The sequence below is a fragment of the Ovis canadensis genome, chromosome 13, assembly GCF_042477335.2.
Source record: "Ovis canadensis isolate MfBH-ARS-UI-01 breed Bighorn chromosome 13, ARS-UI_OviCan_v2, whole genome shotgun sequence".
NCBI lineage: Eukaryota > Metazoa > Chordata > Mammalia > Artiodactyla > Bovidae > Ovis > Ovis canadensis.
In genome coordinates this window covers 48,528,310-48,550,918 of record NC_091257.1, presented here as the reverse complement: position 1 = coordinate 48,550,918, position 22,609 = coordinate 48,528,310, and the positions used below count along the sequence as shown (strand labels likewise).

The 22,609-nt window shown below is 41.3% G+C and overlaps 2 protein-coding genes across 15 annotated transcripts in view; one reads left to right on the top strand and one right to left on the bottom strand.

The window, feature by feature from the left end:
- Positions 1-22,609, top strand: part of ZEB1 (zinc finger E-box binding homeobox 1) — a 201,742-nt gene that overhangs the window by 174,695 nt on the left and 4,438 nt on the right. For all 12 annotated transcript variants that reach the window (XM_069547657.1, XM_069547649.1, XM_069547651.1 and 9 more), the window contains 3 exons: positions 7,134-7,336; positions 11,126-11,231; positions 20,391-22,201. In XM_069547657.1, the coding sequence (XP_069403758.1) occupies positions 7,134-7,336; positions 11,126-11,231; positions 20,391-22,201 (2,120 nt within the window). The remainder of the gene's footprint in view (positions 1-7,133; positions 7,337-11,125; positions 11,232-20,390; positions 22,202-22,609) is intronic.
- The window catches only part of LOC138417462 (uncharacterized), a 60,575-nt gene continuing 43,621 nt past the window's right edge, over positions 5,656-22,609 (bottom strand). The window contains exon 4 of one of the 3 annotated variants that reach the window (XM_069547731.1): positions 5,656-5,889. In XM_069547731.1, the coding sequence (XP_069403832.1) occupies positions 5,740-5,889 (150 nt within the window). In that variant the 3' untranslated portion in view covers positions 5,656-5,739. Of the gene's footprint in view, positions 5,890-10,528; positions 11,018-22,609 lie in introns of those variants that run through there. The other 2 variants (XM_069547732.1, XM_069547730.1) reach the window with 2 other exon arrangements.

Genomic DNA, 22,609 nt, shown 5'->3' with positions numbered 1-22,609 from the left:
ACTTCACTGTAGTTTCGATTTGCATTTCTCTGATAGGAAATGATATTGTGCATCTTTTCATGTGTTTATTAGCCATCTGCATGTCGTCTTTGGAGAAATGTCTGTATAGGTCTTCTGCCCACTTTTTGATGGAGTTGGTTGTTTTTCTAGTATTGAGCTGCGTGAGCTGCTTGTATAATTTGGAAATTAATCCTCTGTCAGTTGTTTCACTTGCTATTATTTTCTCCCATCCTGAGGGCCGTCTTTTCCCCTTGCTTATAGGTTCCTTCATTGTGCAGAAGCTTTTCAGTGAGATCCCGTTGGTTTTTGTTTTTAATCTATGTTACTCCAGGAGGTAGGTCAGAGAAGGTCTTGCATATTGCTATGATTTATGTCAAAGAGTGTTCTGCCTATGTTTTCCTATGAGTTTTATTGTTTCTGGCCTTACATTTAGGTCTTTAATCCATTTTGAGTTTATTTGTGTGTGTGGTGTTAGGAAGTTCTGATTTCTTTCTTTTGCACATAGCTGCCCAATTTTCCCAGCACCACTTATGGAAGAGACTGTCTTTTCTAATCTGTATATATCCCTAGGTCTGAAGTGGGTCGTGTGTGTGTGTGTGTGTGTGTGTGTGTGTCTGTGTGTCTCTGTGTCTGTGTGTGCGTGTGTGTGTGTGTGTGTATTCAGTCAGTAAGTTGTGTCTGACTCTTTGCAACGACATGGACTGCAGCACGCCAGGCTTCCCTGTCCTTCACTACCTCCCGGAGTTTGCTCAAATTATGTCCACTGAGTCAGTGATGCTATCTCATCTCATCCTTTGCCACCCGCTTCTCCTTTTGCCTTCCTTCTTTCCTGGCAACTGCTGCTGCTGCTGCTGCTAAGTCGCTTCAGTCGTGTTCGACTCTGTGCAACCCCATAGACAGCAGCCCACCAGGCTCCCCCATCCCTGGGATTCTCTAGGCAAGAATACTGGAGTGGGTTGCCATTTCCTTCTCCAGTGCATGCACGTGAAAAGTGAAAGTGAAGTCGCTCACTCGTGTCTGACTCTTAGCGACCCCGTGGACTGCAGCCTACCAGGCTCCTCCATCCATGGGATTTTCCAGGCAAGAGTACTGGAGTAGGGTGCCATTGCCTGGCATCTGAGTCTTTCCTAATGAGTCGGTTCTTTGCATCAGGTAGTCAAAGTATTGGAGCTTCAGCATCAGTCCTTCCAATGGATATTCAGGATTAACTTCCTTTAGAATTGACTGGTTTGATCTTCTTGCAGTCCAGGGCACTCTCAAGAGTCTTCTCCAGCACCACAATTAGAAGGCTTCAATTCTTTGCCACTCAACCTTTTTTATGGTCCAGCTCTCATGTCCATACATGACTATTGAAAAAACCATAGCTTTGACTATACGAACGTTTGTCAGCAAAGTGATGCCTTTTTAATATGCTCTCTAGGTTTGTCATAGCTTTCCTTCCAAGGAGCAAGCATCTTTTAATGTCATGGCTGCAGTCATCATCTACAGTGATTTGGGTCTCTTGTAGACTGCATATATACGGGTCTTATCTTTGTATCCAGTCAGCCAGTCTTTTGGTTGGAGCATTTAATCTATTTACATTTGAGGTAATTGATGATATATATATTCTTATTGCTGTTTTGTTACTTTGGGGATTGTTTTGTGGATTTGGGCACTTATTGTTTGTAGATTTTTTGATGACAGCCATTCTGACTGGTGTGAGGTGATACCTAATTGTAGTTTTGATTTGCATTTCTCTAATAATTAATAATCTTGAGCTTCTTTTTGTGTGCCTTTTAGCCATCTGTATGTCTTCTTTGTAGAAATGTCCATTTAGATTTTTTGCCCGTTTTTTGATTGCATTGTTAAAAGAACAGCTGAGTTGCATGAGCTGTTTGTTGGGTGGTTTGTTTTTGTAAATCTTTTTTCTTCCCTTCCTCTTTGGTTCTCTTGTGATTTGATGACTATCTTTAGTGTTGTGTTGGGATTCCTTTTTCCTTTTTGTGCATATGTCTGTCGTAGATTTTCGGTTTGCAGTTCCCACAAGGTTTTGCTAAAGCAGTCAGTATATATACGAGGTAGTTTTAAGCTGCTGGTCTCTTAATTCGAAATGCATTTCCAGTACCCTGCATTGTGCTTTGCTGTTCTCACAATTGCTGATTTTGATGCCATGCTTGGGTGTGGACGATTTCCTGCCTTTACTGTATGTTTGCCCTAACCAGTGAGCTTTCCCATTCATAATTGTCTTGTTTCTAGTTGTAGGCTTTTTTTCCCCCTGGAGAAGTTTCTTTATCAGTTAGTGTAAAACTGGTTTGGTGGTGCCAAATTAGCTTTTGCTTGTCTATAAAATTTTTGACTTCTCTGTCGAAATCAGAGCTTTGCTGAGTATCCTTGGTTACAGGTTTTTCCCTTTCATCCCTTTAAATATAGGTTGCCACTCCCTTCTGGCCTCTAGGGTTTCTGCTAAAAAATCAGCTAATAACCTTATGAGGACTCCCTTGTATGTTATTTGTTGCTTTTCCCTTGTTGCTTTTAATATTTTCTCTCTAATTTTTTAATTTATTTATTTAATTGGAGGCTAATTACTTTACAACATTGTAGTGGTTTTTGCCATACATTCTCATGAATCAGCCATGGGTGCACATGTGTCCCCCATCCCGAACGCCTCTCCCACCTCCCTCCCCATCCCCTCTCTCAGGGTCATCCCAGTGCACCAGCCCTGAGCACCCTGTCTCATGCATCGAACCTGGACTGGCAGTCTGTTTCACATATGGTAATATACATGTTTCAATGCTATTCTCTTTGATTTTTTATCAAGTTGATTAATATGTCTTGGCATGTTCCTCCTTAGGTTTATCCTGGGTTTATCTGTGCTTCCTGGACTTAGGTGACTATTTCCTTTCCCATGTTAGGGAAGTTTTCAGCTATTAATCTCTTCAAATATTTTCTCAGGCCCTTTCTCTCTCTTCTTCTAGGACGACTGTAATGTGAATGTGGGTACATTTCATGTTGTCCCAACGGGTAGGTCTGGCCCCGGCTCCTCTGAAATCACTGCTCTTTCCCTTGTGTCCCAGCGCACCCAATACCTTGTGTGAGCCCCTTAAGTGTGTTACTTCTCTTTTCCTCAATTTTTTGGAGTTCCTGTGATCAAGCCCCTTTGACCTTAAAAGTCAAATGCTCTTGGGTCTCATCCCCCTGATGCCAGATCTCCAGACTCAGGAGCCTGATGTAGGGCTCAGAACTCTCATTCCTGTGGGAGAACCTCTGCAATATGATTACTTTCTAGTATATGCATCACCCACCCAGCAGCAATGGAGCTTAGTTGTATTGCAGATACACCCCTTATACCATCTCCTTACGGCCTCTTCTGTGTCTTTGGAAGTAGAATGTGTTTTCTGGTAGGTTCCAGCCTTTTATGCTGTTGGCTGTTCAGCAGTTAGCTGTGATTTGGGCGTCTTCTTGAGAGGCGGTAAGCGCAGGTCCTTACTCCTCCATCTTGTCCTCTGGGCTTATTTTAATCTTAGGCACATATTCTTGAACTCAACACTGCAATGGTGATTCCCCTATTCTCTGTCATGAAGATGGATGAGGAAGGGGGTATGATTTGACCTATTATTGCATTATTTGATTTCTTACTGTTGAGTTTGAGTTTTAAGGATTCTTTGTGTATTTTGGATAGTAGTCCTTCTTCAGCTGTGTCATTTGTAAATAGTTTTCCCAGTCTGTGGTTTATCGTCTAACTTGCTTATTGTCTTATCTCATGAGGTAGAACATTCTCAGTTAAGTCCAGCTTATCAATTATGTCTTTCATGACTCTTGCCTTTGGAATCTAAACAGGCCTTACAATACCCAAGTTGGTATAAGTTTTCTTCTGTTACAGCCTATGTCTTAGTCATTTTGCATTTTATAGTTAGGCCTGTGATCCTGTTTAATTTTTGTGAAGGGTATAAGGTCTGTGTTCACATTCGTATCTCTTTGTGTGGATATCCAGTTGTTCTTGAAAAGACTGTCTTTGCTCTATTTTATTGCTTTTGCTCTCTGGGCTCACCTGTATTCCATTCCACTGATCCATCTGTCTGGTCTCTCACCAACACCACACTATCTTATCATAGTTCCGTAGTGAGCCTTGAAGACAGGCAGTGTCAGTCTCCCGTTATTCTTGCCTTCAGTGTTATGTTGCCTCTTCTGGGTCTCTTGCTTCTCCATGTGAGTTTAGAATTTTTGTCAATATCCACAAAATAACTTGATTGGGACTGCACTGAATATGAAGATCTAGTTGGGAAGAACGGACATCCTGATAGTATTGAGTCTCCTTATCCTTGAGCATGGAATATCTTTGTACTTATCGAGTGCTTTGGTTTCATTTATCAGAGTTTTGTAGTTGTAGTTTTCCTCAAATAAATCTTATATATATTTTGTTAGATTTATGCCTAATCATTTCAGTATTTTGGTGCTAATGTCCTTTCACCTGAAGAAGCAGTAGGTTACAATCAATATGAAAGGGAAATATAAAACCTTAAAATACAGATGTTTATAAGTATGTAAAATTTTTATGTAACAAATAGGATTTCAAAAAGCCTCAGTGAAATAATGAAAACTAAACTTTGTAAAGTCCGTTGTTACAAATCAGTGCAGTTAAGTCCCATAAGAATTGGAGCCTTAGTCATTCTGAATCAGTATAACATTTGAAGTATATGATGTTCTTCATTCGGGTATTCATTACCTTCAGGCATGTAATGTAGTTTAGCTACTAATACAGTGCTTCTCAGTAGACATGCTGTCACACCAGCAACATCTCTTTCCATGAAAAAGTAATTATCTTCAGAAGCACTTAGGTTTTTAACATTTTAGTAAATTAAATATACCATCCTGTACTTCATAAGTTGTAAACAGGGGAGCTTTATTCCAGCAGGTTGATTTATCAAAATTCTGGAACAGTGGGAACAAATCAAGGAGGCTTTTTCACAGGTTTTGTATCAGTCTGCCACTAAAGGAAGTTTAAGACACAGAAATGTAAAATGTTCTTTAAGTAAGTTTATTTATGGTCACAGATTCATAAATGATCACGGATTCATAAAGAAATTATAGTTCAAAAAGTGGTCAGACATAGGGTGGATTTTTTAGTACTGAATTCCTACCACAGGTGTATTATAAGAATTCTAAAAAGAAACATTTATTCCTTAAAGGTCTTCATTGCTAAACGGTGAGTTTAAAAAATATATATTATTTTTTTAAAAACAAAAACAAAAATTTTAACTTCTAAACCTGTTCATTCTATAAACTTATGATGTTAAATATTTAGATTTGTTTTTCATTGTTTTATGCTGTTGGCCTAAAATAATAAGTTCATATCTCATATGTGTGAGAACATTCAGTTGATATTTATGAAAAGAACTTGCTGTTAAAATATGAGCCGCCAGTCTATGTCTGACGCAGGATGCAGCATGCTTGGGGCTGGTGCATGGGGATGACCCAGAAAGTTGTTATGGGGAGGGAGGTGGGAGGGGGGTTCATGTTTGGGAATGCATGTAAGAATTAAAGATTTTAAAATTTAAAAAATAAAAAACTAAAATTAAAAAAAAATTAAAAAAAATCAAAAAAAATTAAAAAAAATAAAAAAAATAAAAATAAAAAAAAAATATGAGCAACTTGCCATTTTATAAAATTATTAGTATTTTGTACATTAATTACAAGAATTAACCATGAAGACAAACTAGAAAATAGGACGTAATGCGAGCAGACAGCTTATGACACAGGAGTTCAGGGCAGCTTGACTGGCGGAAGCAAACTGACCGCGGTGCTGATGATGAAGCCCCTGTCACGTGGACTCAGACTCCAGCCTCTGAGCCAGCTGAGCGCAGCAGCACCGACGGGCGAGGAGAGCGTCCCAAGTGCTGACTGCCCACTTGCCTGTACAAACAGGAAGCTGACGTTAGACAAAACACAGCATGGTTCCCCACCCATGTCCTCACGGGGCTAGTCTGGTCCCCTGAGAAGTGGGTCATGTCAGAGTCATCACCGGTGACTCCTCGCTAGCTGATAACAGAAGATACCATCATAAACTTTGGGGTCTTGGTTGTCTGACTTTATTCATATATTTGATATATATTTCAGTGTACTTAGCTGTGTAGAGTCAGGTGTTCAGCCTGTTCTTTGCAGGCTTGTCCTTGAACAAGACATTAAATTTATATGGACTTGAATTTCAATAACAGTGACGTGTTGAGGAAGTAAAGAAAACTTGTGAGATTTTCTTTGGTAGTCTGTTTTTCTATAAGAAATTAAAAATAAAGTTAAGATAACATTTATAGCAAGATGTGACTTAGGAACTTTTTCCTTTGAAGAAGTAAATCAAATATAGAAATGCAGTTAAATAATATCGGCCAAGTGGTATTACATTTTAAGATTGGCAGGCTTAGATGTTTCCATGTTTTAAAAATATGTGGTTCATTCTCTGAACTACGGTTTATCTATGATGGCTTATTTTCTGAAAGCTATCCTAATAGTCATCCATCTGAAACTAAGCAAGAAGTGTGCCGGTGTGTCTCAGGAGGTGAAAGAACACGAAGAACTCACGCGGGGGCATCTCAGTGGCCAGCCCCCAGTCGAGCCCCCACTGCTCCTCACACCTCCTACAGTATGTCCTCCTCAGTCACCTGCAGGGGAGCCTTAGAAACGGGCTCTAACTGTATGTTACTTAGTCTCTGATGCCTGAAGTGACATTTTTCAAATTTGAAAGAATGAACATTCAATAACTAACGATGACATTGTTACTTTGTAGAAAGATGGTTACTGTGTACCAAACTCCTTTCATGTGTATACATTCACAACGATAACCTGCATTATAATTTTGCTTTTCTTTGTCTAATTAACCATACAAAAGAAGAGAAGAATTATGTTTTAGTGAAAAAGATATGAGACTTTAAAGTCAGCTTGCATTTGACTCTCAACTTCATTGTTCACAGGCTGTGTGACTTGGAAGTAATTTAACCTTTTCTGGGCATCACATCCTCTCTTTATAAAACAGAGACACATCAGTGTGTTGGTTTTGAGGATCAGATACAAAGCACAATATCTGGCACACAGCAGAGGGCCTCGGTGGGCACTTTGGTACTAATTTGGGAACATCTTTAAAATGTACGATCCTTGTTTTACAGGAACACCAGATGCATTTTCCCAGTTGCTCACCTGTCCGTATTGTGACAGAGGATATAAACGCTTTACCTCTCTGAAAGAACACATTAAGTATCGCCACGAGAAGAATGAAGACAACTTCAGCTGCTCCCTGTGCAGTTACACGTTTGCATACAGAACCCAGCTTGAGCGCCACATGACCTCCCACAAATCAGGACGAGAGCAGGTAAGTGGCGTGACTCAGATTCACCCACTGTCCACACCGAGAACTCCTTGCTCCATGGAAGGCAAGGGCTCTCACACACTGAAAGATTAAGGGGCTGTACCAGACAGTGTCTGGTCTGCAGCCTTGTAAAAAGGACAGTGATTATTCGTTTGGATGATCAGGTCATTTCTGAGTTTAAACGCACATGTAAACACTATGAAGACTATTTTAGAAGTGACTACATTTTTTCTTTTTCAGACAAGGTCCCTTTCAACTCAGTTATTTTGCTTATATCATAACAAATATGTCAAGTTTATCACTGGATTTCAAAATGGATTCTACTAAAATGTTCCATGTAGGAAAAATAAATAGCATCTCATAAAGCACATGACTTACTACTGACCAAGTAGAGGAGAAAATCAAACAATAATTAAGTTTAATTTTTCGTGAAACGCTGACTGTTATCAGTACAACTGTGGCTTTTTTTCATGTAAGGGAAGTTGCCTCTTAAGAATCTAAAGTTTAGACTGAATCATTTTTAATCTGAGGACTCAATTTTTCATATGGTTTATTCTGTTTCTATGTCACTTTGCCTCAATTTCTAGAAGTATAAACCAAGACTATCCTTAAGTTACATTGCTGGCTCTGAATTTAAGGATTAAAGTCAGAAACGTTTTGCCAGTTCTGATTCTGTAAGGTCAACTGTAAATAATCAAATTAATATCTGGTTAATCTAGATTTAAAAGTCGAATAAGTATTCAGCAGCACACAGTATGTTGAAGGTGTGTGCTGTGCTTGGGGCACATGTCCAGTCTCTTCTGTCAAAAGACTCGGAATACCTGTGCACCTGAGTTTAAGCGTCTGCTCCGTGTGTGCCCATGTCACTGACCCGAGAGAGCAAGTCACCCTCTGGGCTGTGATGGCTCAACCAAAAACCAGGCCAAAATCTGTAAGAGAAACAGTGATGAGAATGGGTCAGCCTGTCTTCTCAGGACCCTGGTGACAATACTCATGAAATCATGGGGTGTGGAGTGTACAGGCAGGCATGAGCACAGGGCCAGCTCTTCCTTGGGTAGGTCAGCGCTTCAGTCCACAAAGGAGCACTTGGGGTGGGAGTGAGTGCCACGAGGAGGAAACTGACCCACAGAAGACAAACCCCATCTTCTCATCTGCCCTGAACGAGTCTTGTCAGGGACAGAACAGAGGCATGCTCTCAGCACCCCGGCGTCCTGACCTGACCACAGTGTGGGTGGAGCCTGGGGACCTGACCCCAGTGTAGACGGGCCCTGGGGGCGTGGCCACAGTGCCGACGGGCGCTGGGATAGGGGCTGTTCAGGTGACATTTGGGAGCAGAGCTGTCCTGCAAGCACTGCCCCCACATCCTCTCCACCAAGGGCCCTTGTCAAAGGAAGGAGCTTCGAAGGACAGAACTGGAGGGAAAGCAGGAGATGCTGTGAGAAAAATAAGTCATAAGCTCTCTGATGAGCATGGAGGCCACTGTGTGTGTGAGGCTTTCTCTGAGGGATGTAAAGGTGGCTGGTCGGTTTCATATGTGAAATACGTGGTCAGACCAAGGTCAGGAAGGAGCCGTGATGGAATGTGGAAGCCAGCAACATGAGGGGTATAATTGGGAACCGTTTAGGTTAGGAGGCAGAGCGTCTGCCTTGCTGGCCTCTGGAAATCAAGGTAAACATTTCCATGTTGTCTTATTCATACAACAGATGTCTGAGTTTTGATTCTGTGTAAGGCCTGTTGTAGGTGTTCAAGACAAAGTAGTGAAAATGAGCAAGTCCCTGACAGTAGTGGGCATGTATTATAGGTGAGAGAAAACAGATGTAAAATATAAACACAGGTGGAATGAAGAAAACAAAGCAAAGAGGATAGAAAGTGGTGGAAGCTGCTTTTTCTTTTTTAATAGAGAGACTAGGGCATCTGACCCTAGACTTGGGTGAAGTGAGGGAGCCAGTCACAGAATGACTGGGATAAGGGCCTTCTGTGCAGAGGGAGCAGAGGGGCGTGAAGGCCTCAAGGCAGAAGCCAAGGAAAGGCAGGCAGCCAGGGCGCATGAAGGGGAGAAAGACGAAGAGGCTGGGTAGGGAGGAGCCAGATGACGAGGCCTCTTGTATGAGCCATGGCTAAGGCCTGTGATTTTACTCTAAAGTATTATAGGGAAGCATTTGAAAGATACTGAATTTTGTGTTTATGTCTTATTTTTAAGGCCAGATGAGCTGTGGGGTGGAGAGTAGATGGACAGAGACAAGAAGGAAGCAGGAAGCACACTTAAGGGCTGTGGCTGTAACCCAGGCCAGAGGCACTGGTGTGACAGATGTGACATCATGAGGATGGTGGCTGCAGGCTGGCTTGCTGAGGGATTGGAGAAGGGTCTCGGAAAGAGGGACCAGGATTCCTCCAAATTCAGGGCCTAAGGAATGATCAGATAAATGAGGGGTTTACTCACAAAGGTAAGAAACAAGAGTAAGTAAGTGTTACTCAGTTGTGTCCAACTCTTTGTGACCCCATGGACTAGCCCACCAGGCTCCTCTGTCCATGGAATTCTCCAGGCAAGAATACTGGAGTGAGTAGCCATTCCCTTCTCCAGGGGATCTTCCCCACCCAGGGATCGAACCCTGGTCTCCTGCACTGCAGGTGGATTAAGCCCCCAAAAAACAGGAGAGGAGGAGCTGATTTCCAGGAAAGAAATGAAGAGGTCAGTGTAGTCCTCTTAGCAGATGCCTGTCACTGTTCAGTGGGGACATCGAGGAAGCTGTGAGAGTCTAGAATGGAGAGAGGAGAGATCTAGAGAGAGCTGTTTGGAGTTGGCGCCATGTATTCAATTTCAAAGCCAGGGGTTTGGGTGAAGTAGAACCTGACACATACTTCACGCTTATTCTTGGTCCTTCCTATATGAAGGACAGAAGGGAGATAGCAGTTTGGGAAAGCACAGAGCAAGCAGAACTGGAGCCTTTGAACGATGGGTAGAGTCGTAACAGTCACAATTAAGGGGAAACATCGCCAAGGAGGAAGGGATGGTATCAGTGGGAGCAGAAGGTAGGACTCACTGGATGATGAGATGTGGACTCCTGCTGAAGAAGCCTGGAAACTCGGGGCTATAAACCTGGCATCTGTAGCCTCAGAATCTGTGCCCAGGGGTGAACAGGAATCCTCTAGAAATTTATGAGTAGAATGTATTGCATAATTCAGTTCAAACACTGCTTTTGTAAGATGAATAAAGGGTGCAGAATTTATTCGAAGTATGTAAAAGTGGGGGGTTGATAAACCAGACAGAAAGGTATTACAGTAATCCATATTTGACTGAAAAGAGGGAAGTATTTTTTAAATCATCAGATTAAGATTTTGGAAATACCAAACTTGCTAGAGAGGATGAAGTCCTGAAAAAGCCCAGCCTTTTCTTCTGTTCTGGAGACCTTGTTCTTCTTTGCTTGAGACAGATTCCTGGACGTTCTGGACCGTGGTTTCTTTATCTGTCAATTAGAGTGCAGGCGAGGGAAATCACCTCTAGTTCCTGGTCAAGTACATATTTTTTTGCTAAATGCTATATTGCGTCATAGAGTGATTGTGATTCTGATTCTTTAAACTGGGAAGTGGAGATTTTCCTTTATTTCGAAATTCTGTTGCCACTGTCCTCTTCCTTTTTGGTAACATTCCAAGTATTAGATTTTTGTGACTGCTACTATTTGAGGCCTTTAAAGAAACAAAAGAACCACCCAAACATTACTTTTAGCAGACTGGATGTTCTTTATGTCTAAAGCTTTTTTGCTTTATAAATAAAATACCAATTCTTTCTTACAGAGACATGTGACGCAGTCTGGGGGTAATCGTAAATTCAAGTGCACTGAATGTGGAAAAGCTTTCAAATACAAACACCATCTAAAAGAGCACTTAAGAATCCACAGTGGTAAATATGTTTTCTTTGTCTACCTTGACTATCTTAGTGATTATGATAGTAAATTAATATCACATGTGAGCTACACATATGGTTAGAAACTCATTGCAATTGTTTTGGGATAAACACTAATATGGAGACATTTTCTGCTTATAACGGTATTTTATTGGGATCTTACTCTTTGGCTGAAGTATATCAAGCTAAGAGGACACACTTTGAATTTCCTAATAAGAATATAGCATTTTACAAGATGTACAACCTGAGACACTTAAGCTTTTCGATGAATGTTCATTTCATTACCTCTTGCACAGTTAACAAGGGAATGATAAAGCGTGTGGGATACATGCTTGATAAAGCATGTGCACAAGGAAAGGAGGAGATGAAGATATTCTCTCCATAAGAGAAGGAGAGATAGAACTCAAGATAGGAAGTGGCATGGTGCACCGTGGGGATTGTGGGAGAGGGCAGCACAAGGAGGGGTGGAACTGTGGCACAAGGGGAGATTTCACAGAAAATGGGCTTTCCCCATCTCACCCTCAGTTCTGCACAACTCATCATCTATAGCTTCACATGAAAAGTGAACATTAATACATGGTAAAAATACTATGTCAATTTTATAGACTTACAACCAAAGAGAGCTCTATTTGCCTTTTTTTGGAGGCTTTACTTACCCAAAAGCAACCAAGAAAATTCAGATTGCATTATGAAATCTGTCTCCTGGTAAATTTTGATGCATTATTTAATACTAAATAATTTCAATGAAAGACACCTGTTATGGATTTCTGCATATGCTTGTTTTGTGAAAATTATTATATTAACAATTATTAATTGATTTTACAAATATCCTGCACAAAAAGTACGGTTGGGTGGCTTTGTGATATGTGTGTTTTATTTTGGAATGGCATTAATAGAAGTTGTGCTGAATTGCTCATTGAGGGCTAAAGAATGTTACCTCTTAAAACATGCTCAAACTGAGATTCATACATTTTTTAAAATTTTTAGACGTTAATGTGTCTGGAAAACAAAGCTGTCTTTTGGCATCTGCATCAGGATCCTATTTCTTAGCTCCTGTGCTACTGAACAGTTTTCATCAATTTCATATATATATTAACATTATATTAACATATATCCAATGGATATTTTTCCTCTACTACTGTCCTTTTTCTCCTAGCTTTATTGAGATATAACTGACATACAGCGCTGTATAAACAGCATGATTTGACTTATCTTGGCTATTGTAGATAATGCTGCAGTGAATGTATGGAAAAGTATTCTATTTCAATGTATAATATATACAGGGCTGTATATATAATCTTTTCGAAGTAGTGATTTCATTTTCTTTGGATGAATACTCAGAACTGGAATTGCTGGATTAAAAGGTAGTTTTCTTTTTAATTTGTTGAGAAATCTGTATACCATTTTCCATAGTGGCTGCACCAGTTTACATCCTCACCCACAGTGACCTAGGGTTCCCTTCTCTCCACATTCTTGCCAATACTTTTTTGTGTGTAATAATCATTCTGACAGGTGTATGGGGATATCATATTAATGATGTTGAGCATCTTTTCATTTGACTTTTGGCTTCTATAAGTATTTTTTGGGTAAATATATCTGTTCAGATTCTCAGCCCATTCTTAACTGGGTTGTGTCTTCTTTTGATTTTGAGTTGTATGAGTTCATTGGACATTTTGCATATTAACCCCTTATCATTTATAAATATCTTCTATTCAGTAGGTGGCCTTGTTCATAGTTTTTTTGTCTCTATAAAAGTCTTTCAGTTTGATGTAGTCCCCTTTATTTTTGCTTTTGTTCCCCTTTCCTGAGGAGACATATCAAAAAAAAAAAAATATTACTGACATCTATGTCAAAGAGCTTACTGCCTGTGTTTTTTTTCTGGTAGCTTTATGGTTTCAGATCTTTAATCCAAAATTTACTTCTGTGCGTAGTATGAGAGAGTGTAGCTGTCCAGTTTTCCCAACACCAGTTATTGAAGGGGCTTTTTCCCCACTGTATATTCTTGCCATAGGTTAACCACCCTTACGAGTTCATTCCTGTGGTTTCTGTTATGTTCCATAGATCTATTAATCTGCTTTTGCGCCAACACCATGCTAAATGACTGTAGCTTTGCAGCATAGTTTGAAATTGAGGCATGTGACACCTCCACTTTTGTTCTTTTTCAAGATTGTTTTGGCTATTCAGCATCTTTTATGTTTCCATGCAAATTTTAAGAGTTATTTATTCTAGTTCTGTGAAAAATGCATTGTCATTTTGACAGGAATTACCCAATAGGCATTTTGAATATGTAGAATGAATGAATCTATATAGAATCAATATAGAATCATTGAACCTATTTTAATTGTTCTTTCTTGTGATTAATGTCTAGAAATTCAACAGATTTCTACATTAATTTTTTCTTTAGATTTTATTTTATTTTATTTTAATTTTTAGTTTTTTATTTTTTAAATTTTAAAATCTTTAATTCTTACATGCATTCCCAAACATGAACCCCCCTCCCACCTCCCTCCCCAGAACATCTTTCTGGGTCATCCCCATGCACCAGCCCCAAGCATGCTGCATCCTGCGTCAGACATAGACTGGCGATTCAATTCACATGATAGTATACATGTTAGAATGTCATTCTCCCAAATCATCCCACCCTCTCCCTCTCCCTCTGAGTCCAAAAGTCCGTTATACACATCTGTGTCTCTTTCCCTGTCTTGCATACAGGGTCGTCATTGCCATCTTCCTAAATTCCATATATATGTGTTAGTATACTGTATTGGTGTTTTTCTTTCTGGCTTACTTCACTCTGTATAATCGGCTCCAGTTTCATCCATCTCATCAGAACTGATTCAAATGAATTCTTTTTAACGGCTGAGTAATACTCCATTGTGTATATGTACCACAGCTTTCTTATCCATTCATCTGCTGATGGACATCTAGGTTGTTTCCATGTCCTGGCTATTATAAACAGTGCTGCGATGAACATTGGGGTACATGTGTCTCTTTCAATTCTGGTTTCCTCGGTGTGTATGCCCAGAAGTGGGATTGCTGGGTCATAAGGTAGTTCTATTTGCAATTTTTTAAGGAATCTCCACACTGTTCTCCATAGTGGCTGTACTAGTTTGCATTCCCACCAACAGTGTGGGAGGGTTCCCTTTTCTCCACACCCTCTCCAGCATTTATTGCTTGCAGATTTTTGGATCGCAGCCATTCTGACTGGTGTGAAGTGGTACCTCATTGTGGTTTTGATTTGCATTTCTCTAATAATGAGTGATGTTGAGCATCTTTTCATGTGTTTGTTAGCCATCCGTATGTCTTCTTTGGAGAAATGTCTATTTAGTTCTTTCTACATTAATTTTGTATCTGGCAATTTTACCAAATTCATTGATGAGCTCTAGTAGTTTTTTAGTGGCATCTTTAGAATTGTCTATGTATATAGTATCATATCATCTGTAAACAGTGATAGTTTTACTTCTTCTTTTTCAGTTTGGATTCTCTTATTGCTTTTTCTTATCTGACTACTGTGGCTAGGACTTCCAATACCTTGTTGAATAATGAATAAAAGTGGCAAGAGTAGATATCTTTGTCTTGTTCCTGATCTTAGAGGAAATGCTTTCAGCTTTTCACCATTGAGTATGATGTTAGCTATGGGCTTTTCATACATGGTCATTATTACATTGAGGTATGTTCCTTCTGTACCCATTTCTTTGAGAGTTTTTTTTTATCATAAATGGATATTGAATTTCGTCAAAAGCTTTTTCTGCATCTATTTAGATGATCATATGGTTTTTACTTTCAATTTGTTAATGTGGTATATCACCTTGATTTGTAGATATTTAACCATTCTTCATCCCTTGATAAATCCCACCTGATCATGGTATACCTGGGTGTTTCAATGTATTACTGAATTTGGTTGGCTAATATTTTTGTTAAGGAGTCTTGCATCCCTATTCATCAGTGATACTGGCCTGCAGTTTTGTGTGTGCTTTGGTTTGATATCAGGATGATGCTGACCTCATAGAATGAGTTCACAAGTATTCCTTCCTATCCAATTTTTTTAAAATAGTTTGAGAAGGATAGGTGTTACATCGATAATTTATTTTTAATAACCCCCCTTCTTATCAGAAGGTCTTCCCTGGTTCAAACAGTAAAGTATCTGCCTGCAACACAGGAGACTCAGGTTCAATCCCTGGGTCGGGAAGATCCCCTGGAGAAGGAAAAGGCAACCCACTCCAGTACTCTTGTCTGGGAAATCCCATGGGAGGAGCTTGGTAGGCTGCAGTTTGGTAGGCTGCAGTCCATGGGGTCACTAAGAGTCGGACATGACCGAGCGACTTCACTTTCACTTTTCACTTTCATGCACTGGAGAAGGAAATGGCAACCCACTCCAGTGTTCTTGCCTGGAGAATCCCAGGGACGGGGGGAGCCTGGTGGGCTGCTGTCTATGGGGTCGTACAGAGTCGGACACGACTGAAGCGACTTAGTAGCAGCAGCTTCTTACCAGAAGGGCATCCCTGGTTCAAATGGTAAAGCATCTGCCTGCAATGCAGGAGACCCAGGTTCAATCCCTGGGTTGGGAAGATCCCCTGGAGAAGGAAAAGGCAACCCACTCCAGTACTCTTGCCTGGAAAATTCCATGGATGGAGGATCCTGGCAGGCTACCCCATGGTCTCAAAGAGTCAGACACAACTAAGCGACTTCACTTTCTCACCAGAAATTATTTGAAGTTGTTGATAGAGATTATAGCTAATTCATTTTTTAATGTTGAAGTTGGGGTAATAAAACAGAGTAAGATTTCATATATAAAAATGAATGTCCTATTGCAGTCATATAGGAGGGTAGCAGATCTATAGATTATATGCAGTTGGGAAGCACAGATCGTACAAAACATTAAAGTATTTTAAGTCCAGAAACAAGAAGTTGATATCTAATCACAAAATCCTGCACTGATCATCAAAAATCAGCTTCAATCAAGTAATAATGCTTGTGCTATCTGTAGAAACCCTTTAGGTGTTTCCATGGTCAAGAGCTTTATAGTAAGCTCACAGCATGCTGCTGCTCTGAAAGAGGAGGCAGATTCAGGCCACATCATGGCACACAGACTCCTGTGCTCTGCTGTCCATTCATATTTACGTCTCTTAAAGAAAGCAAGACAGGCATGAAGTAAAAATGAGAAAGAAAAAAAAAATACTATGAATTCCTTTGTACATGCTAGAAGAGACCACAAATTAGACCCTAGGTTTTAGGAAGTAAGAAAACTACAGTTAGTAATGGAAATCTAGAGTGTTTGTAGGTAAAAAGGATCAGATGTCAGAAGATGAGAGAAAAAGCACAACTCTTCTGATACAAAGTCCATAGAGAAAGTTGTTCCTTGGAACATCATTAAGAAGAAAGAACCAAAAGATAATTTACATCATCCTCAGAAATATCCTTAGAATAATACAGCAGAGGATTCAATAGTGTTTTCATTCTAAAGTAAGATTCTTCCATAGAGGCCAGTGATATTTCACCAAAATGCAGTTCAGAAAGAGCACTGCCCCAGGGTGCCCAGTGGATACCATCCAAGTCTACAGCTCCCTGGTGGGTTATTCCAAAAGCAGGGCTACTCCAAGTCATCCCAGATAAACAGAAACCGAGGGTAAGCATTTAGAAAGTATTATATCAAGACAGAGCTGTGACAAATTCATTAGAGTCTGTACAATGTTAGTCCATAGGAGATTGGAAAATGTTTTTTAATGAAAAGAACAATGATCATTCACCACAGGTAGTTTTGAAAGCACTGCTTAGAGTACCTAATAATGAATGAACCTCATATCCTTCAGGAAACTCTGGGGGTTTTTTTGCAGCTGAGTTTTTAAGGCATTGAAGGTTAGGGCCCTCAAGTTATGTGCCCTAGAATTGCATGGATCTCTTCTGATGTCCATGAAAGGAACCCTATGTGTCACGGTCATATATACTTTGCACATGGGAAATGTACAAAGGAACTGTGAGGAGGCCACTGCACCTGCCCACAGAGAGGGTGCGAAAGAGCCCCTGCACCCAGGCGGGGAGCCTCCCCAGCAAGTAACCTGGGTTTGTTCCACAGCCTGATAGTCGTTTCAGCCTAGAAAACTTTTATATCAGGTGCAACTGAGCACCACCTTAGCCATTAGAAAAAGGTCAGTGTGCATAATGTATCAAACTTTGAGCAACACAACTTCCTGTCGTAGTAGTAGTTACAAACACTAACCTAGGTCAATAACTGAGGTGATGTGCTTTAGCTATGAAGTTAGAATTAGAAACACAGCTTTTTCTAACAGACATAGACTTTGGCTTTAGAATAATTGTTCTGCAGTCTTTGTTATAGCAGCAGTAAAGTAACTGGGTGGTTCCCATAATAGTAATGGTAACTAGCACCTGCTGGACCCTCAACTGCATTAAGTCATGCAGCTCTCACAGTAACCCTGGGAGGTAGATGCTACTGTTTCCTCCTTTTTCACTGATGAGAAAATGGAGTTTCAGAGAACTTAGCTTGTCCCAGTCACTCAGCTGGGACACAGAAAAGCTGGGCTCTGTGACACAGCCCTCCTGACTCCAAAGCCACTGTCATCCCCACTGTGCTCTGTAAAGACAGAAATAATCAATACTACAGATGCTTATTTTCCTAGTCAGCAAGGGAACAATCATGTAGTTCATCTAAAAAGGTCATCAAATAAAGATGCAAAGACATATCCCTTGTTTTACACCCACTGGAAATTTTTATCCAATGCATTTTGAGTATTGAATCACATTTCAGGCATCCCATTGGAAAGATATTGGTAAAACTGGAGAAACTCAGAGGTGAGTTACCAAGCGGGTAAGAGTTCTGAAGAACACATCCCATGAGGAATGTGTAAAAGACCTGGACACATTTAACCTGCATGAGGGAAATTGAAGGATTCTTGGGACAGCTCTTCATCACATCGAAAGTCTGGCTTGTCAAGGAAATGTTAGACCAGCTCCATGCGGCATCAGAAACAAACATAACATGGAAGGCCAACTTTGGCTTAGTACTGACCCTCTGTCTCATTGCTTTTCTAAAGAGTCACTAACATTTCTTGAGAGCACACTGGGTTTTGCTATATCATCTGTTATAACCAGAACAATCCAGTGAGGATGTATCTACATTTATTTATGCACCAAAACACTGAGGCTTGGACAGGTTAAGAAAATAAACATAGTATGTGCCAGAGCAAGAATCTGAACTTAGATCCTGGTCCTCAGCAAAGCCAGACTAGACTGCCTTCCTCCAATCTGTCCAGCGGCAATAACCTCCTTTTAAAGAAGAGGTTAAGCAGAGATGAGCTGGTGCCAAGGATGATATGAAATGAACCCTTCATTGAGAAGGAGGCTGTACTAGAGGGCTTTATTAGATTCCTTCCAACTCTAATTTGATTATGCAGACACATTTGAGAAAATATAATGCACTTGTTTTAATCTTTATAACATTGAAATTCCAAGACTAGCAGGTCCTACGCTTTCTTGCTGCTTTCCTTTTAATCATTAAAAAGAAAGGGGGAGATAAAGAGCTGTATTTTGCTACTGAGTAGATAAACAGCATCACCACACTTCATCATTGTATAGTTGGCCACTCATTCATCTGGCAGAGGCTTACAGAGCAGCTCTGTGACCTGCACGCAGCAGGTGTGGGAGTAAACAGCACTGAGACCCGGATCTCCCTGAACCCAGGCATTGGTAACTTTTAGACTATACATTCATGAACTAGAACATGTTCAAACTTAAGCAAAAAAAAAAAAAATGGGTTGTATGAAAATATTCCATTCAACTCAAAAATTTCTGTCAGAATACCCATAGTGACCCAGAAGAACACCTTGTACCCTGGAAGGTCTTGGGGAGTGACGTAACTGAGGCCTCTGCAAGCAGGAAGCTTCATTTTTTTTCCTTACATTTCACAAAGATGTTGTATTTGTGCAGCAGAAGTATACTCTGTTTTAATAATGTTCTAAGTTACTGTAACCACTGTCACTGAAATTGAAACTCCAAGATGCTTTTCATACCAAGAGGCTCGGTGGTAAAGAATTCACCTGCCAGTGCAGGAGGCACAAAAGACACAGGTTTGCTTCCCACATTGGGAAGATCCCCTGGAGGAAGAAATGGCAATCCACTCCAGTATTCGTGCCTGGAGAATCCCATGGACAGAGGAATCAGGCAGGCTACAGTCCGTGGGGTTGCAAAGAGCTGGACACAACTGAGCAACTGAGCACACAGAGAACACTGCCTTATTTATCTAGAAGTACATACATCCCTCGTAGCTCAGCTGGTAAAGAATCTGCCTGCAGTGCAGGAGACCCTGGCTCAATTCCTGGGTGGGGAGGTTCCCCTGGAGAAGGGATAGGCTACCACTCCAGTAGTATTGGGCTTCCCTGGTGGCTCAGACAGTAAAGAATCCGCCTGCAATGCAGGAGACCTGGGTTCGATCCCTGGGTTGGGAAGATCCCCTGGAGAAGGGCATGGCTACCCACTCCAGTATTCTGGCCTGGAGAATCCCATGTACAGAGGAGCCTGGTGGGCTACAGTCCATGGGGTCATAAACTGTCAGACACGACTGAGTGACTAAGCACACACGTACATCCCAGCTTAATAAGTCAAGGCTTGTAACAATACTTGTATTTAAATTTTTCTTCCCCACTGAAAAAGGTCTTTTCAAGCAAACCTATGAATATAGGGAGGATAGATACTCATATGACTCATACAGTCAAGGATAGATGTCCACAGTTATTAAGTCTTAGGGGAGATTTTGCTTCCTTTTGTCTAATATTAATTTCTCCTATAGATGGTTAAGTAGAGTAAAATATAGAGAATTACATAGTTTAGTGACACAGGATAAGAAAAAAATTACTTGAAAGAGTGAGAGATAATTTTTTGGTATCTGAGAAAGATTTGAACTTTTAAAAGTGAACAAAACTGTTTTACACACCTGAAGAGAAGATTCTCTTACTGGTCAGCACATAGTTCAAACTAACATTTTACTGGTGCTTGACATTTATGTAGGTTTTCAACTTAAAAGTGATGATTCTAAATTGTATCACAAGCACACATGGTAACCCCCTTTTTAAATTGATACTGCTTGTTTTAGGGAAAATGTGAATATGTGAAAATTTACGAATGTAACTTTTTGTTGTTGTTTAGGAGAGAAGCCATATGAATGCCCAAACTGCAAGAAACGTTTTTCCCATTCTGGTTCCTACAGCTCACACATCAGCAGTAAGAAATGTATCAGCCTGATGCCTGTGAATGGGCGGCCGAGAACAGGGCTCAAGACCTCGCAGTGCCCCTCACCCTCGCTCTCGGCCTCTCCAGGCAGCCCCACGCGGCCACAGATGCGGCAGAAGACAGAGAACAAGCCCCTGCAAGAGCAACTTCCCGTAAACCAGATCAAAACCGAACCTGTGGATTACGAGTTCAAACCCATAGTGGTTGCTTCAGGAATCAACTGCTCAGCCCCTCTACAGAACGGGGTTTTCAGTGGTGGTGGCCCCTTACAGGCAACCAGTTCTCCTCAGGGTGTGGTGCAGGCCGTCGTTCTGCCAACGGTGGGTTTGGTGTCCCCCATCAGCATCAATTTAAGCGATATTCAGAATGTACTTAAAGTGGCGGTAGATGGTAATGTCATCAGGCAAGTTTTGGAGAATAATCAAGCCAGTCTTGCATCCAAAGAACAAGAAACAATCAATGCTTCATCCATCCAGCAAGGCGGCCATTCTGTTATTTCAGCCATCAGTCTTCCTCTGGTTGATCAAGATGGAACAACCAAAATCATCATTAACTACAGTCTTGAACAACCTAGCCAACTTCAAGTTGTTCCTCAGAATTTAAAAAAAGAAACCCCAGTCCCCACCAACAATTGCAAAAGTGAAAAGTTACCAGAAGATCTTACTGTCAAGTCTGAGAAGGACAAAAGCTTTGAAGGGGGAGGGAACGACAGCACTTGCCTCCTGTGTGATGACTGTCCCGGGGACATCAATGCACTTCCGGAGCTGAAGCACTATGACCTGAAGCAGCCCGCCCAGCCCCCTCGGCCCCCCACCCCAGAAGCTGCCAAGCCCGAGGCCTCTGCTCCATCGGGGTCCGGAGATGGCAGTTTGTCTCCCAGTCAGCCACCTTTAAAGAACCTCTTGTCTCTTCTGAAAGCATATTATGCTTTGAACGCACAGCCAAGTGCAGAAGAGCTCTCAAAAATTGCCGATTCCGTGAACCTACCACTGGATGTAGTGAAAAAGTGGTTTGAAAAGATGCAAGCGGGACAGATCTCAGTGCAGTCTTCTGAACCATCTTCCCCGGAACCAGGCAAAGCCAACACCCCTGCCAAGAGCGACGGTCAGCCTCAGGCTGCAGATGCAGATGAAACCCAGGACAGCACAGGGAACCGCCAGAGCCCTCTGAAGAGAGCTAGCTCCCCCGTCTTACCAGGGGGCTCGGCCGTCAATGGTTCCGGAAGCAGCGCCTCCTCCCCTTCTCCCCTGAACCTCTCTTCCTCCAGAAGCGCACAGGGTTACTCGTACCCGACAGAAGGGGCACAGGAAGAGCCGCAGGTCGAACCTCTTGATCTTTCACTACCAAAGCAGCAGGGCGAGTTATTGGAAAGGCCAACTATCACTAGTGTTTACCAGAACAGTGTTTATTCTGTCCAGGAAGAACCCTTGAACTTGTCTTGTGCAAAAAAGGAGCCACAAAAGGACAGTTGTGTTACAGACTCAGAACCAGTTGTAAATGTAATCCCACCAAGTGCCAACCCCATAAATATTGCTATACCTACCGTCACTGCCCAGTTACCCACGATCGTGGCCATCGCTGACCAGAACAGCGTTCCGTGCTTGCGAGCACTGGCTGCCAACAAGCAGACCATCCTGATCCCCCAGGTCGCCTACACATACTCGACTGCAGTCAGCCCGGCGGTCCAGGAAACACCCTTGAAGGTGATCCAGCCCAATGGAAATCAGGTAAAAAAGGAAAAGAACCACTCCCAACCCCAATCCATTGATCAAATGCTAGTTTGATTTATTTTAGTGAATTTCTCTAATAAAAACCAGGCATGAGAGAGCCAAGCAGCTTGCTAAACTGTCACGTTTGAAAGGAAATAGCTGACTGTGTGCCTTAGCTGCGGTGGCATCTCGGCTTTTGCTGTTTACTGATCCAGAGTGTAGTTTTCAACTGCAGTTTGGAGTATTATTTTGCAGAAAAGAGGGTCGATGGGTCTCAGCAATAAGATTGACTGTTTGAAACTAGAGATGGAGGAGGAAAGTAAAATTCAAATACTCATTAATCAGACTTCTGTTTTATAGTTAAGTTCCCAGAATTCATCACAGTTTCTGCCTTGATTATGATCATCAGTAAATGAAAATTTGTTC